We start from the raw sequence: 17,663 nt of genomic DNA, 5'->3' as shown, positions 1-17,663 counted from the left end.
TCCAGCACAGCTTGCTGAGGCCTCTCTCTGACTTTCTCTTGGCTCCTGGATCAGATAAGGGCACGTTGTCTAGCAGTCCTGGTCGGCATGCTGCCTGAAATTGTGTTTACGGTCCTTCACCAGAGTACATGTGACCATTCCAATCGCCCACGCCAGCTAACGGAAAGGGAAGGAGGCTGTGACAACACTCTGCTGTCAGGAGAGCAGCAGCACTACTGGGCCTGTTCTTTTAGAGGAGACCTGTTTACTTTGCTACTCTCGCTGGGTTGTTTAACGATAAGGATTTCCTGGAGCTTTTGCTGATGATGGTCAGAGCAGGGCTAACCTGGGAGGAAACACACCTACACATACACCTAAACACACACACACACAGATCTCTTGATTTATGCAAGCCTTTAAAGCACACTGGCAGCTTTCATTCTCTCTTTAACAGGCTATAGTGAACTAGATTCTCCCAGAAGCATGAATCCACAAAATTAGCATATGACAAGTGATCAAATTAGTTTAATACAGTAAATTGCTGTCTCTTTTCATATGTGGAGCAGGGTGAAGATAAAGATTCTAATATATACAGTGTCTTCGGAAAGTATTCAGTCCCCTTTACTTTTTCCACATTTTGTTACGTTACAGCCTTATTCTAAAATGGATTAAATCGGGGGGGGGGGGGGGGGTTTCAATCTACACACAATACCCCATCATGACAAAACAAAATCCAAGTGTTGAAAACACTTTTGGCAGCGATTACAGCCTTGAGTCTTCTTGGGTATGACGCTACAAACTTGGCACACCTGTATTTGGGGAGTTTCTAACATTCCTCTCTGCAGATGCTCTCAAGCTCTGTCAGGTTGGATGGGGAGCATTGCTGCACAGCCATTTTCAGGTCTCTCCAGAGATGATTCAATCAGTTTCAAGTCCAGGCTCTGGCTGGGCCACTCAAGGACATTCAGAGGCTTGTCCCAAAGCCACTCCTGTGTTGACTTGGCTGTGTGCTTAGGGTCGTTGTCCTGTTGGAAGGTGTACGTTCGCCCAGTCTAGGTCCTGAGCACTCTGAAGCAGGTTTTCATCAAAGATCTTTCTATACTTTGCTCCGTTCATCTTTCCCTCGATCCTGACTAGTCTCCCATTCCCTGCCGCTGAAAAACATCCCCACAGGATGATGTTGCCACCACTATACTTACATGTCGCTTGGCATTCAGGCCAATAATGTAATTCTCTGGTCTGATGACACCAATAAACTTGTTTCCCGTAGTCTGATAGTCTTTAGGTGCCTCTTGGCAAACTCCAAGCAGAATGTCATGTGCCTTTTACAGAGGATTGGCTTCTGTCTGGCCACTCTACCATAAAGGCCTGATTGGTGAAGTGTGGCAGAGATGGTTGTCCTTCAGGAAGGTTCTCCAGTCTCCACAGAGGAACTCTGGAGCTCTGTCAGAGTGACCATCGGGTTCTTTGTCACCTCCCTGACCAAGGCTCTTCTCCTCCGATTACTCAGTTTGGCAGGGCGGCCAGCTCTAGGAAGAGTCTTAGTGAGTCCAAAGGTCTTCCGTTTAAGAATGATGGAGGCCACTGTGTTCTTGGGGACCTTCAATGCTACAAAAAAATATTGTACCCTTCCTCAGTTCTGTGCCTGAACACAATCCTGTCTCTGACAATTCCTTTGACCTCATAGACAGGTGTGTGCCTTTCGAAATGATGTTGAATCTGTTGAATTTACCACAGGTGGACTCCATTCAAGTTGTAGAAAAATCTCAAGGATGATCAATGGAAACAGGATGCACCTGAGCTCAATTTTGAGTCTCATAGCAAAGGGTCTGAATACTTATGTAAATAAGGTATTTCTGTTTTACATTTTTTATACATTTGCTAACATTTCTAAACTTTGTTTTGTCATTATAGTGTATTGTGTGTAGATTGATGAGGAAAATGTTTCATTTAATACATTTTAGAAATAAGACTAACGTAATAAAATGTGGAATAAGTCAAGGGGTCTGAATACTTTCCGAAGTCACTGTATATATGATGGTGGCTTGTTACGACACATATCACCCTCCAATGGGCACACATCAATTTATGCCAACATGTACAAATACATCTTCAGTTTAGCGGCCCATACCTGAAAACACTTCTCCATCCGCCGCTCAAATGCCTCGCTTGAGGAGTTTATAATTTCAACCACAAGATGATCTTTGGATGTGGGCCAACGCTTACTGAGTGTGAGTTTCAGCCAAGCAATCTCAATTTTAAGTACTGGAAGAATTCCAAACGTTTGGCAATCCTGGCAGGGCCGAGAGAAAAGTGATAAAATATACGCTGTCAAGATCATAGCAACCTTCGTGTTGAAATCTATAGTCTCAAATCTCAGGATTTGTGGCCATAAAAGAGTACAGACTGAGAATACAGTGATACTATAATGATGCTATTCATAGGTAGTAAAACAATAAAATATGCAATCCACAAACAAAGCATCCTATCAAAACATCCTATGTCCTATTATCCTTACTCAGGTTCTACTGCATATTTTAGAGCAAGGCCTGGGGGGATATTAATCAGTGTGTCCCAGCACAGAGCTGCGAGGAGCTTTCCAGATATAGGACTTTTCAAGGTGTTTCCGCCTCTCAGTCGAGTGGAGCAGGTGATTAATGCTAGAGGACACATTAGGCTTCCGGACTCCAGAGACTTTTCCTGTCACGCCACAGTCTCGGAGAGGTTGGCCTGGGCTAAGAGTCCTGTCTCTGTCGTCTGTCTGTGTCTCTGCCTCTGTCCATAGATTCAAGCATGAGTGTCTGTGAGAGAGAAAATCTGAAGTACAGTGTTTGTGTGTGTGTACAGTATGTGTGTGTTTTTATGTGCACATTCATGCATGCATGTTTGCGCGCAAGACCGAGAGAGTGTGTACATTTGTGTGTGGGTCTCTGTCTGTGTGGCTGGGCACAGCATTGTACATATTCTCCTCAGGTCTCTCCCCTCCTGAGCCTGAGTGTGGCAGAGACTGCAGGCAGTTAGAACTAGATTGAGAGAGGAGAGGCCTCTGTCAGCATATAGATACCCATGGACACTATAACAATTTATTTATTTTATTTTAACTTTATTTAACTAGGCAAATCAGTTAAGAGCAAATTCTTATTTTACAATGACAGCCTTCCCTGGCCAAACCCTCCCCTAACCCGGACGACACTGTGCCAATTGTGTGCCACACTATGGGACTCACGATCACAGATGGTTGTGATACAGCCCGGTATCACACCAGGGTCTGTAGTGATGCCTCTAGCACTGAGATGCAGTGCCTTACACCGCTGTGCCACTCGGGAGCAAACCAGGGACACGCAAGCTGTCACTCACTTATATGTTGCATGTAGTTATAGAAATACTGTTTATTAAAGTTTGGACACACTTACTCATTCAAGGGTTTTTGTTTATTTTTACTATTTTCTACATCTTAGAATAATAGTGAAGACATCAAAACTATGAAATGACACTTATGGAATCGTGTAGTAACTGAAAAAGTGTTAATCCCGTTAATTTAATCAAATGCTTTTTTTGTGTAATTGGTTTAAAATGTTCAAATACGTATCACATTACACATTTAGCAATGACATAATGCATTTGAAACTTCATGCAGAGTAAAACTTTCGTATGACTTAATACAATTATTTTATCGATAGGAGTGTGGAAAAAGTGCTTGTTAATTGACAAGCATACCAAAGACAGCATTAACGATACGTAATAAAATAAATCACTTCTTATATGCCATAGCCTGTTGAATTTGCAAGACGACTTTGATTTTGTTTATTTCGGCACAAATGAAAATGTGCCACTGGCTCACCCATGGATTGATGTTTCAGCATTTTCTCAATGAAGAGTTTGGCGTTCGACTAGCCACGTGCAACATGAATGCGCAGTCCACAACCCAGCTCGAGCAGGCTTGAGTATGCGGCAATTGCACGATCAATATCCACCTTCGTAACATTAATGAAGACTGAGCTGGATTGTGAAGCTAACTGAAGCTGGCTAGCTTTAGAAAACCCAGAGTCGATCTTGCTTGCATCGTAGTGCACCTCTTTGGGCTTTGTCCTGACCACGTGATCGGACTGGGAAAAACTGTGGGCCCTAATGACAGGTTTTATATGCCCTACTCACCATGCTCAGTTAGAACTGCAGTAATTCTAGAACTCTCAGCAGCAGACTCTCATGATATGAGAGCTATTGCTGGTCATACGCAGGGCCCCAGAAAAGCCATTGAGACGTCACCCTCCCTAGAGGGGGAATAAGCTCCGTTTGTATTAGCGATTTGTGGAATAATTTGGGAATTGAGCAGCCTGAAGTGGCTTTCAGTGGGAGGATAATGCAGGCATTCTCACTGCTCTCTTGTTTCAGTAAGGAGCAGGATTCTTTGAGTGGAAATGCACTGCGGCTTGTTCAAGTGTCATTACTTCACGCAAATCCTTTGCACGATGAAGCAGAACATGTCAATCTATATCACAAATGGAATGTTTCACTTTTCAGACCTACCAAACGTACAGTACATACCAGTTAGAGTAACATCATAATTTAATATCCCTGGTGTTGGGGACCATCAGAATGCATTTTGTAAGAAACGTTTTTGCTCACTGGTGGGTGCTCCAGGAACAGGACTGAGAGAGCCTACTTTCCATTGAAAGGGTTCTGGTTGAACGTTTTCTAGGGGTCATAGTTGGCTAATTTCAACCACTCAATGGCAGAATGTTTTCAGCACCTGCTGGGGTCCGGCCCACTGGTTTACATTTCACATAATGACGATGACGAGTCCCATTACATCCCAATTAAATAGTCATAATCACACTTGTTTAATTGAAATGATCATGGACTTTAGTTAAGCTGTCCCAATAGGTACATATATCCCATATTGCATATCATTCTACTGTCGATTAACCACACTTAGGCACAAGGCTTCTAACTATCAACAACACAGTATACATCCCAATACGTCCAGTATGCTTGTTTATATTGGAATATTTCATGCTTGCACGTTTAACTACATATCAACGATAGGATTGATAATTTGCTTCTGGGCCGTTGTTTTGCATATTGCCTGTCTATTGGGTCTTGTTGGATACTATGGCACTAAGAATGGTCTGCCGTGAGGCAATGGATTAAAGGTCGCTAACTCCGCTGCCATGTGTTTTCCAAGGCCAAAAGCACAGGTCGTGACCATACCTCCTAGCATTATGGAAATGTACCATCAGAATTATGTAGCCTACACAGCATGTCCATCACTCTTCGTCTTCTTCTAACCTTAGCTCTTTCTATCCTTTCTAATCTCACTTCTGTGCATCATGAGGCTCACAAACACTAACAAGCTTGCTGAGATATGTGTGGGTGTTCAAGATCACCATTCATTTAATCTCATTCCCACTGTCCTTCCTTTCGCAGGTGTTCCAAGGAAACTTTGACAATGACACGCACAGAAAGAATGTGATAGATCCGCCCATCTACGCCCGATTTGTCCGGATCCTTCCATGGTCGTGGTACGGAAGGATCACTTTGCGTGCAGAGTTACTGGGATGCACAGAGGAAGAGTGACCACCCTTCCCCCTCATCTGTCCACCTATCCCCCTCTCCCCCCTTTAATACTGGATCATCTATCCCAGATTCAGTGTTTCAATATAAACTGTGCAACCTGTAAAAATAAATCATTTTCCAATGGATTTTTCAAGAATATGTGTTTGGTTATGGTGGGTTGCTGTTTGATTTTAAACTTGCCCTTGTCCTGGTTTTGTCCCTTTTTGTTTTCTTATTTTTGTGGTCAATGTCTTTTTATTCCTCTCCAGATTTTTTCCCCATCATGTTTGGAATGAACTTGGGTAACATATTTGATGGGAGGGAGCTGGAGTGTGGAGAGGGGAATCACACTGTGGTTTAAACATATTGCCCTGGAAGCTATTGTACAGTGTCACTTTTTAACAAAGAAAATGTGAAACCTGTCTATCATGCTTCATTGGACATTGTTAACCCCACTGAAACTTATTACGGAACTATCCCAAAAATCAATTAACTTTCACAACTAAATACTACAGTGACAGATAGATATATATTTACTTTTGATTATAACACCTCTTCAAGCTAGGCTTTTAACATTACTGACACTGACATTGTAGTGCAAATAAAATACAATAACAATGCTCAATGCTGTTGTATAAAATGTAAAACACTAAGTAATTGCATGGTGCATAAATTATATTAAAAGTTTATTATGACATAATTTATAACTCCTTCCCTAAGAGCAATTGCTTTGGTGTAGGTATCTATTCTAACGTGCATTTCTAAATAGTTCTGATACACACTGCAAAATCTTAAAAGTGATCTAGTGGGCGAATAACAAGGACAAAAGTGGCACTGCAGTATAGATACAGAGGTTGATGGGCTGGCTGATTGAAGTGTCCAAATACTCTTGAATTTTCTATCTTTAATTTATTTAAATCTAATTAGCATTTACATTTTGTGTTTGAAAGATATCTTCTTGGAATTGTCACATTTATAGAATTGTATACATTGTTTAGTTTTTTGTTAATTTTCTTTGCTTTTGTTTCCTTATGCCCAATCCTCCTTCTGCCTTTACAATATCATTTTTAATCAATGTGAAAAGCTCAGGATAGAAGTCACCCATCCATACCCACACAAAGAGTAAGCCCTCCTTTGAATAATAATATTTGACAATATTTTATGTGTACAGACATTACCATGCTAATGAAATAAATCAAATTATATAAAAAAATCTATCACACAAATTATATTAACAGAATCACACGAAAAGCTTTCTATTCATGCGTTTTCAAAAGAATATAAATACATGTAAGAACTTTGAATATTTAAAATATCTGTACAATGAACATTATCAGTTGTTGTTACAGTATGTCACTGTATTTCAGTGTTGCATTTGAAAGTATCATGACATGCATCATGAAAGTCTAATATTTCTTAGATCCATGGACACAGCATAAGCATCATGCCATGCAACTCACTTTTTATAATGGATGTATTTGGCTGTGCATAATGGTTTTTATTTAATTTTTTAATATCTTGGCTTTTGATCAAGCTATTTATGAGTATATCTTGTCAAGAAGTTTCTGTGTCCATAACGTTGTCTTCTTGATTGATCATTCTAGATCGCTGTCTGTGTGCGCTTTTCACACAACGGGATTGTTACTAACCAATGGAGATGTCAGCATGACATATGAGGAGGGATACAGTATCAAATATGTCCATGTCCACAGGCACATTTAGTTATAACATTATGTTACAGTTCTTTTACCTTGCACTCACCATTGGTGCATTGTAAAACTTTTGCTAACTGGTGAAGGGGAACCAATAAGTCAATTTTGTGTTTCTGTGTCTACTCAGTCTGAGTATCAAGCGCTATATAGAAAAGTGTACCAATGATATGCTAATTAGTCCACGCCTGCAGAAGAGAGAGTCAGAAACTACGACTGTGTACAGCTGAGAAAGGATTCTGCTTTTTCGGTCTTTCCGTTTGACCAATAAAAAAGATGTCTGTGATTCAAATGGCTTGCCTTCTTTTTGCTCGCAAAGGTGTCACATTACCCTACTTTAATAATATAATGCTCTTCTCTTGTTCTCTGTGGTCATGCTCTACTTTCTCACAGCATCTAATTTCACGTGGATGTGCTGCAGTGTGTCGTCTTCATTGATTTACCTTAGGCTGCCATGCTTAGTTGCTTTGTAGCACATTCAACTTCATTTTATTGGCTGTGGCAGGAGATCAAAACATGATTCGAAGGCCAAATGGGGATATGCATTGTCCAGAAATGATTGAATTATATGTGAGCGGTTATGGGGAGATACAGTGCCTTCAGAAAGTATTCACACCCTTTGACATTTTCCACATTTTGTTCTGTTACAAATTGGGATTAAAAAGTATTAGTCTTTTTTTTCTATGATCAACACAAACTACTCTGTCAAAGTGGAAAACATTGTTTTAAGATTTATGAAAAATAAAACACTCATATATATTGATTAGATAAGTATTCAACCACCTGAGTCCATATACAGTTGAAGTTTGAGGCTTACATACACTTAGATTGGAGTCATTAAAACTCATTTTTCAACCACTCCACAAATTTTTTGTTAACAAACTATAGTTTTGGCAAGTCAGTTAGGGCATTTTTTTTACATTTTAGTCATTTTTAGCAGACGCTCTTATCCAGAGCAACTTACAATAGTGAATGCATACATATCATGCATTTTTTTTCTTCTGGCCCCCCATGGGAATTGAACCCACAACCCTGGCGTTGCACACACCATGCTGGCGTTGCAAACACCATGCTCTACCAACTGAGCCACAGGGAAGACATCTACTTCGTGCATGACAAGTCATTTTTCCAACAATTGTTTACAGACAGATTATTTCACTTATAATTCACTGTATCACAATTCCAGTGGGTCAGAAGTTTACATACACTAAGTTGACTGTGCCTTTAAACAGCTTGGAAAATTCCAGAAAACGTCATGGCTTTAGAAGCTTTAGTTAGGCTAATTGACATCAAAAATTGTAGACCTCCACAAGTCTGGTTCATCCTTGGGAGACATTTCTAAATGCCTGAAGGTACCACGTTCATCTGTACAAACAATAGTACGCAAGTTTAAACACCATGGGACCACGCAGCCGTCATACCTCTCAGGAAGGATGCGCGTTCTGTCTCCTAGAGTCAAACGTACTTTGGTGCGAAAAGTGCAAATCAATCCCAGAACAACAGCAAAAGACCTTGTGAAGATGCTGGAGGAAACAGGTACAAAGTTTCTATATCCACTGTAAAACCAGTCCTATATCGACATAACCTGAAAGCCCGCTCAGCAAGGAAGAAGCCACTGCTCCAAAACCGCCATAAAAAAGCCAGACTATAGTTTGCAACTGTACGTGGGGACAAAGATCGTACTTTTTGGAGAAATGTCCTCTGGACTGATGAAGCAAAAATAGAACTGTTTGGCCATAACGACCATCGTTATGTTTGGAGGAAAAAGGGGAGTGATTGCATGCCGGAGAACACCATACCAGCGTGAAGCACTGCGGTGGCAGCATCATGTTGTGGGGGTGCTTTCCTGCAGGAGGAACTGGTGCACTTCACAAAATAGATGGCATCACGAGGGAGGAAAATTATGTGGATATTTTGAAGCAACATCTCAAGACATCAGTCAGGAAGTTAAAGCTTGGTCACAAATGAGTCTTCCAAATCAACAATGACCCCAAGCATACTTCCAAAGATGTGGAAAATGGCTTAAGGACAACAAAGTCAAGGTATTGGAGTGGCCATCACAAAGCCCTGACCTCAATCCTATAGACAATTTGTGGGCAGAACTAAAAAAGTGTGTGCGAGCAAGGAGGCCTAAGAACCTGACTCAGTTACACCAGCTCTGTCAGGAGGAATGGGCCAAAATTCACCCAACTTATTGTGGGAAGCTTGTGGAAGGCTACCTGAAACGTTTGACCCAAGTTGAACAATTTAAAGGCAATGCTACCAAATACTAATTGAGTGTATGTAAACTTCTGACCCACTGGGAATGTGATCTTAACTGACCTAAAACAGGGAATTTTTATTAGGATTAAATGTCAGGAATTGTGGAAAACTGATTTTAATGTATTTGTCTAAGGTGTATGTAAACTTCCGACTTCAACTGTACACATACACACACACACACACACACACACACACACACACACACACACACACACACACACACACTCGGGACTCCGATACTCCTCATCCTAAAATGTCAATATTTCTTAATTACATTCTTTAACTTTTTAGATTTCTGTGTATTGTTGTGTATTATTAGATATTACTGCACTGTTGGAGCTAGGAACAAGCATTTTGCTACACCTTCAATTACATCTGCTCAACGTGTATGCGACAAATAAAATTTGATTTGATTTCAAGTGAATATCCAACTACTCAATGACAACTGTGTGGAGTTTAGAGTTTGTGACAACAACTATGTGAGCTTATTACAGTATTATAGACACTATGTCATGGGTTTTTCTATGATCTTCTGTGTAGAAGAACCCCTTATCTTCTATCACAGAGCAAAACAGACTACATCTCAGATTACATGCTCATCTTTTCGTAGTGGGGTAATATTAGCTCAGCCCCTTTTAATCGCACAAGCTAATGGTTTGTATCAGTGGATACAGAAGAAATAGACAAACTCAATGCAAAACCCAGAAGTCAAACACACAATGTTTCATTAAGAGTTGTTAGAAGCACTAAATCACAGTGCAAGTTCAAAGGATAAAATCTATATTGATATTTTAACAATTTCTCTGCAAATCTTTTCCCAATGGGAAAGCTGGTTTCTCTCTTGTTGGTCAACTCATGACTACAGAGTAAACCCACAGACTTTCTAGACGTAATGCCCTTTCCCACCATAGACAACAAAATAGGATATGTAAAGTAAACAGCAGAATGCACTGTTCCTGTAATATATCATGTTCTTTATCTGGGGGACATCGGCCAGCTCTTAGACAGCAAATTGGTTGTATATGCGTGACCTTGAGGGAAAGGTCAGCCTAATATAATGCATACATCCACTATGTTGGGAGTCTGGTCTCCTCTCTAACATATAGGATAGCTGTGTGTTGCCTAGTCAAGTCACACTGCTCCCAGATACATCTGGTGCTCACGGTAGATCTGACCTAAATAAGATACAGGAGAGGAGTTTTGTTGGCGATCTTTGAAGCTTTTTGGTCACATACTTGACCCACTTCAATGTTCCATAGGTAACTGGAATGCCAAATAACATTAGCAACAATTTCATTAGAGAAGCGAATGCCGCACTCAAGATTGGCCTAGTTCTGCCAAAGACTCCCCACAGACTACACAAACAAGATAACGAGAAAGTTTTTGTACCGTACGTGAAATCCATGCGCCCTCAATCGTGAGTGTGACAAGCATACAGCCATGCCGACAAATTAGGTAAGTGTTTACGACAACAATCTGCTATAAATAACTAGCATTGGCTTCTTAGGTAATTCAGTCCCTTCTTGGAAAACTGCTGACAAGGTCCTTTGATGGTTCGCATATCAAATGTTCCTCAATTATTTGACTGAATAGTTGTTTGTCCTCACACGCTTAATATACAAAATGAGTTTACTGTATGGTCCTGAGTTTACTGTATGAATGAAAGCATATTATAATCCGTTTTGCGATTTTAACTTTATTAGAGACAACCTATATTAAACAATGTTATACAAAATAAGGGCTCTAGATATAAAAGAGAAGTTTAATCTGATCTCTAGAATAGCATCTGTATACATGTTAAATTGCAGCTGATCTAATTCCATAGGGCTATTAAATTAAAATGTTATAGGTGGCACTCTGCATGGAAGCTAGATACCTGCATTCAATTTTACTGGTAGCTCTGTTCTATTGTCTGGTTTGAAAAAGGCTCTGAAACATAACATTATGACTATAACTACTGTTCCCTGAAGGTGGGAAGCGAGGTACAACATCACTTTGGGGAGTTGCGCTCTAGCGACTTCGACTGAAGAACTACAATCGCGCTGACAAGGCCAATGAAAACTGTGCTTCGCTGGAAGCAGGTGATAACTTTGAGGCTTGGATTCCTACCTTAATTCAGTACCGCTCTTCAATGACCCCAGAACCGGCGACGCTGGGACAAACAGGTGTTGTTCCTCGTTTCCTTCTTCGGGGAACAGTAGTCAAAATATAACTTTCCCTTTGAGTTGGTATTCTCGGTACAATACATCACAATAGGGAACTGCAATCCAGCCCCAAGCCGAACCAAACGAATACCAAATGAAACATCCTATGGCAGACCACCCAGACATACCCACAAATATTGGTAGTCTAGGCAGCACGCAGTTTGTGCAATACCCAATTACACACTCCTGTCCCAGCCTTAAGCACACTGTGGGATCTTTGTGGGCTATACTCGGCCTTGTCTCAGGATGGTAAGTTGGTGGTTGAAGAAATCCCTCTAGTGGTGTGGGGGCTGTGCTTTGACAAAGTGGGTGAGGTTATATCCTGCCTGTTTGGCCCCGTCGGACGGGGCCACAGTGCCTCCCAACCCCTCCTGTCTCAGCCTCCAGTATTTATGCTGCAGTGGTTTATGTGTCGGGGGGCTAGGGTCAGTATGTTATATCTGGAGTATTTCTCCTGTCTTATCCAGGTGTCCTGTGTGAATTTAAGTCTGCTCTCTCTAATTCTCTCTCTATTTTTCTTTCTTTCTTTTTCTTTCTTTCTCTCTGTCGGAGGACCTGAGCCCTAGGACCATGCCTCAGGACTACCTGGCCTGATGACTTCTTGCTGCCCCCATTCCACCTGGCCGTGCTGCTGCTCCAGTTTCAACTGTTCTGCCTGCGGCTATGGAACCCTGACCTGTTCACCGGACGGGCTACCTGTCCCAGACCTGCTGTTTTCAACTCTCTGGAGACAGCAGGAGCGGTAGAGATACTCAAATACTCGAATAATACTAGAATTATCGGCTATGAAAAGCCAACTGACATTTACCCCTGAGGTGCTGACCTGTTGCACCCTCGACAACAACTGTGATTATTATTATTTGACCCTGCTGGTCATCTATGAACATTTGAACATCTTGGCCATGTTCTGTTATAATCTCCACCCGGCACAGCCAGAAGAGGACTGGCCACCCCTCATAGCCTGGTTCCTCTCTAGGTTTCTTCCTAGGTTCTGGCCTTTCTAGGGAGTTTTTTCTAGTCACCGTGCTTCTACACCTGCATTGCTTGCAGTTTGGAGTTTTAGGCTGGGTTTCTGTACAGCACTTTGTTACATCAGCTGATGTAAGAAGGCCTTTATAAATACATTTGATTGATTGATTGTGGGCCACACTGGGAGCAGTGACATCCAAGCAATAAAACCTCACAAAAGTGTGTGGTGATGCCCAACTCACCTCTGCACAAAAATCTCCAATACAAACAGCCCTTACACAGCCTGGAGATGTGTTTTGAGTAATCGTCCTGTTGAAAAACAAATGATAGTCCCACTAAGCGCAAACCAGATGGGATGGCGTAATTCTGCGTAATGCTGTGGGAACCATGCTGGTTAAGTGTGCCTTGAATTCTAAATAAATCACTGGCAGTGTCACCAGCAAAGCACCGCCGCACAAACATTTATCTATGCAGGTCTCAACCACTACCCTGAGAACACTTGATTCAGTATATCATGCTGCCCTCAGGTTCATTACAAATCAAAAACGTCTAACACATCATTGTGATCTCTCCAGCGCTTTTGGCTGGTCGTCCTTGACCTTGCGTAGGCTTAAACACTGATATACATTGATTTAAAAGGCTATACTAGCTAAAATGCAATTTTGTCTCTGTTCTTTTTTAATCAGGTCGGTAAATTAATATCAATTGTGTCATTTGCTTTTAACAGTACCAAGATTAGAACAGGTCATGGTAGAAATTGTTTTAGGTGCTCAGCTTTGTGGTCCTGGAATTCGGAAAGCATTCAGACTGCTTGACTCTTTCCACATTTTGTTACGTTACAGCCTTATTATAAAATCGATAAGACTGTTTTTTTCTTCATCAATCTACACGCAATACCCCATAGTGACAACAAAAAATATCACAATTAGATAGTTGTTCAGACCCTTTACTCAGTACTTTGTTGAAGCACCTTTGGCAGCGATTACAACATCGAGTCTTCTTGGGTATGACGCTACACTCTTGGCACACCTGTATTCGGGGAGTTTCTTTCGTTCTTATCTGTAGATCCTCTCATACTCTGTCAGGTTGGATGGGGAGTGTTGCTGCACAGCTATTTTCAGGTCTCTACAGAGATGTTCAATTAGTTTCAAGTTCAGGCTCTGGCTGGGCCACTCAAGGACATTCAGAGACTTGTCCCAAAGCAACTTCTGCATTGTCTTGGCTGTGTGCTTAGGGTCAACCCTTCAACCCAGTCTGAGGTTCTGAAAGCTCTGGAGCAGGTTTTCGTCAAGGATTTCTCTGCACATTGCTCCTTTCATCCTTGCCTTGATCCTGAAGAGTCTCCCAGTCCCTGCCAATGAAAAACATCCCCATAGCATGATGCTGCAACCACCATGCTTCACCGTAGGGATGGTGCCAGGTTTCCTCCAGATGTGACGCTTGGCATTCAGGCCAAAGAGTTCTATTTTGGTTTCATCAGACCACAGAATTTTGTTTATCATGGTCTGAGAGTCTTTAGGTGCCTCTTGTCAAACTCCAAGCGGGCTGTCATCTGCCATTGACTGAGGATTGGCTTCCGTCTGGCCACTCTACCATAAAGGCCTGATTGGTGGAGTGCTGCAGAGATGGTTGTCCTTCTGCAAGGTTTTACCATCTCCACAGAGGAACTCTAGAGCTCTGTCAGAGTGATCATCTTGTTCTTGGTTACCTCCCTGACAACAACCTTTCTCCTCCGATTGCTCATTTTGGCCGGGCGGCCAGCTCTAGGAAGAGTATTTGTGCTTCCAAACTACTTCCATTTAAGAATGATGGAGGCCACTGTGTTCTTGGGGACCTTCAATGCTGCAGACATTTCATGGTACCCTTCCCCAGATCTGTTCCTCTACACAATCCTGTCTCAGAGATCTATGGACAATTCCTTCGACCTCATGGCTTGGTTTTTGCTCTGACATGCACTGTCAACTGAGGGACCTTATATAGGCAGGTGTGCCTTTCCAAATCATTTCCAATCAATTGCATTTACTACAGCTGGACGCCAATCACATTGTAAAAACATCTCAAGGATGATCACTTGAAACAGGACTCACCTGAGCTCAATTTCGAGTCTCATAGCCAAGGCTCTGGATACTTATGTAAATAAGATGTTTCTTATTTTATTTTTATATGTCATTATGTGGTGTTGTGTGTGGATTGCTGGGGAAAATGTTTTATTTAACACATTTTAGAATAAGGCTGCAATGTAACAAAATGTGGAAAAAGTCAAGGGGTCTGAATACTTTCCAATAACAATTGTATATACACACTACATGACCAAAAGCATATGGACACCTGCTCGTTGAACATCTCATTCCAAAATCATTGGCATTAATATGGAGTTGGTCCCCACTTTGCTGCTATAATACTCTTCTGGGAAGGCTTTCCACTAGATATTGAAACATAGCTGCGGGGACTTGCTTCCATCCAGCCACAAGAGCATTAATAAGGTCGGGCACTGATGTTGGGCGTTTAGGCCAATAAATCCCAAAGGTGTTCGATGGGCTTGAGGTCAGGGCTCTTTGCATGCCCGTCAAGTTCTTCCACACCGATCTCAACAAACCATTTCTGTATGGACCTCACCTTGTGCACAGATAAATTGTCATGCTGAAACACGAAAGGGCCTTCCACAATCTGTTGCCACAAAGTTGGATGTACAGAATCGTCTAGAACTTCATTGTATGCTGTAGTGTTAAGATTTCCTTTCACTGGAACTAAGTGACATAAACCATGAAAAAAACACCCAGACCATTATTCCTCCACCACCAAAACCTACAGTTGGCACTATGCATTGGAGCAGGTAGCGTTCACCTGGCATCTGCCAAACCCGGATTCGTCCATTGGACTGCCAGATGGTGAAGCGTGATTCATCACTCCAGAGAACGTGTTTCCACTGCTCCACAGTCCAATGGCGGCGAGCTTTACACCACTCCAGCTGACGCTTGGCATTGCGCATGGTGATCTTAGGCTTCTGTGCGGCTGCTCCCATGGAAACCCATGAAGCTCCCGACAAAGACTTATTATGCTGACGTTGCTTCCAGAGGCAGTTTGGAACTCAGTAGTGAGTTTTGTAATCGAGGACAGATCATTTTTATGTGCTACGTGCTTCAGCACTCATTGGTTCCGTTCTGTGAGCTTCTGAGCCCTACCACTTCACGGCTGAGCCGTTGTTGCTCCTCGACGTTTCCACTTCCAAATAACAGCACTTATAGTTTACCGGGGCAGCTCTAGCAGAGCAAAAGTTTGACAAACTGACTTGTTGGAAAGGTGGCATCCTATGACGGTGCCATGTTGAAAGTGACTGAGCTATTCAGTAATGCCATTCTATCACCAATATTTGTCTATGGAGATTGCACGGCTGTGTGCTGTGGGCAGACCGCACCACCCTCTGAGAGCCCTGCGGTTGCAAACGGTGCAGTTGCCGTATACAGCATTAACAGGATGTTCTCAATATTGCATCTGTAAACATTTGTGAGGGTGTTGAGCCTTCTTCACCACACTGTCTATTTTGGTTGACCATTTCAGATTGTCAGTAATGTGTACGCCGAGGAACTTGAAGCTTCTCACCTTCTCCGCTGTGGCCCCATCGATGTGGATGGGGCGTGCTCCCTCTGCTGTTTCCTGAAGTCCACGATCGGCTCCTTTGTTTTCTGAACGTTGAGGTTATTTTCCTGGCACCACTCCACCAGGGTCTCGTCGTTGATCATTTTCCACTGAGCAAACAATTTCTGTACTTACAGCATTCTTACAAATACATTTTTTAACAGGTTTTTGCTTGGCGGGCCATTTCATGAATGCAACTGTTTATGTCAAACTAGTGGAAAAAAAACAGATTTTTGCTGTGGTCCCTGGGACTGATGAAGTTAATTAGTATTGCTAAAGGCATGACTGTTACAATCATGGTCTTCACTGTGGATTTGACTTTCACTTGACCAGATTCAAGGGATTTCTTGGAACTAATCCTATGACATTAACACAGCATGCCAGCACAGAAATGGTCTCTGAAATTGTCTCTGAAAAAAAGCATTCTGTAATAGCAATTAAAAGTCACAATGTTGAGCTTCACCTTGGACTCGTATGTCCTCTTGTACAAATATTTTCTCTCTGAGTGTCTGAGTCCAGAGGGAATATTCCTTTGGCAAGTCTTAATATGATGAAATTACCAGCCAAGTAGAGTTGTTGAAATCACTGCCAACATCAGAGGATCAGTATGATGAGTAAAGGTTTTAATTGAATATGTTAGGAGCAACTCTAATCCAGTATTTGATGAAAGAGTTTACCAGGCCTGGGTTGTTTGGTTAAGCATGAAGACCTATTTGGACACACGAGTGAAATACTTTCAAATTCTCAAGGTGCACTTTATGTAACGGATAATTGTCAACGTCCTGTACATTACCTTGGAAATAATGGACGACACAGCGGGAGCAGAACGGAGGCATTTATCCCACTTACACCACAGTTGCCAAAGAAAACAATTCTCAAGCACAAATTTATCAGTATATACAGATATATTATATATTTTTTAAGCAAATGTATACTTCTCATCTTTTGGTTGCAAGAGACGTGACCCAGTTGTTCATTCGTTTAGTTCTATATTTATAGGCGCGACCCAGTTGTTCGTTCTATATGTTCAGTTACCATGCTCGCTGACAGTAAAGTCACACTGACAATTATTCTTCATCCAGAGCTCTGGCACCATATCATAGATGTTGCACCATTGCATGCTATGTGTTTGACTATGTGTTTGACTACATTGACCAATTGGAATGACCGCAGAGGACTGTGTCCAACTGTGTATATTTTACTGGCAGAAAAATGGAACCAGAGGTGAATTCCTTGAGGTCCCATGTGGTTCAGCTGGTAGAGTATTGCGCTTGCAATGCCAGGGTTGTGGGTTGATTCCATTGGGGGACCAGTATGAAAATGTTTACACTCACTACTGTAAGTTGCT

At 41.8% G+C, this 17,663-nt stretch overlaps 1 protein-coding gene across 3 annotated transcripts in view; it reads left to right on the top strand.

Annotated features, from left to right (window-relative positions):
• Window positions 1-7,536, top strand: part of LOC115199761 (EGF-like repeat and discoidin I-like domain-containing protein 3) — a 301,549-nt gene extending 294,013 nt beyond the window's left edge. For all 3 annotated transcript variants that reach the window (XM_029762172.1, XM_029762171.1, XM_029762170.1), the window contains one exon: window positions 5,407-7,536. In XM_029762172.1, the coding sequence (XP_029618032.1) occupies window positions 5,407-5,556 (150 nt within the window). In that variant the 3' untranslated portion in view covers window positions 5,557-7,536. The remainder of the gene's footprint in view (window positions 1-5,406) is intronic.
• The last annotated feature ends 10,127 nt before the right edge of the window (window positions 7,537-17,663 follow it).

The sequence above is a fragment of the Salmo trutta genome, chromosome 9, assembly GCF_901001165.1.
Source record: "Salmo trutta chromosome 9, fSalTru1.1, whole genome shotgun sequence".
Lineage (NCBI taxonomy): Eukaryota > Metazoa > Chordata > Actinopteri > Salmoniformes > Salmonidae > Salmo > Salmo trutta.
This window is presented reverse-complemented; position numbering and strand designations above follow the sequence as displayed.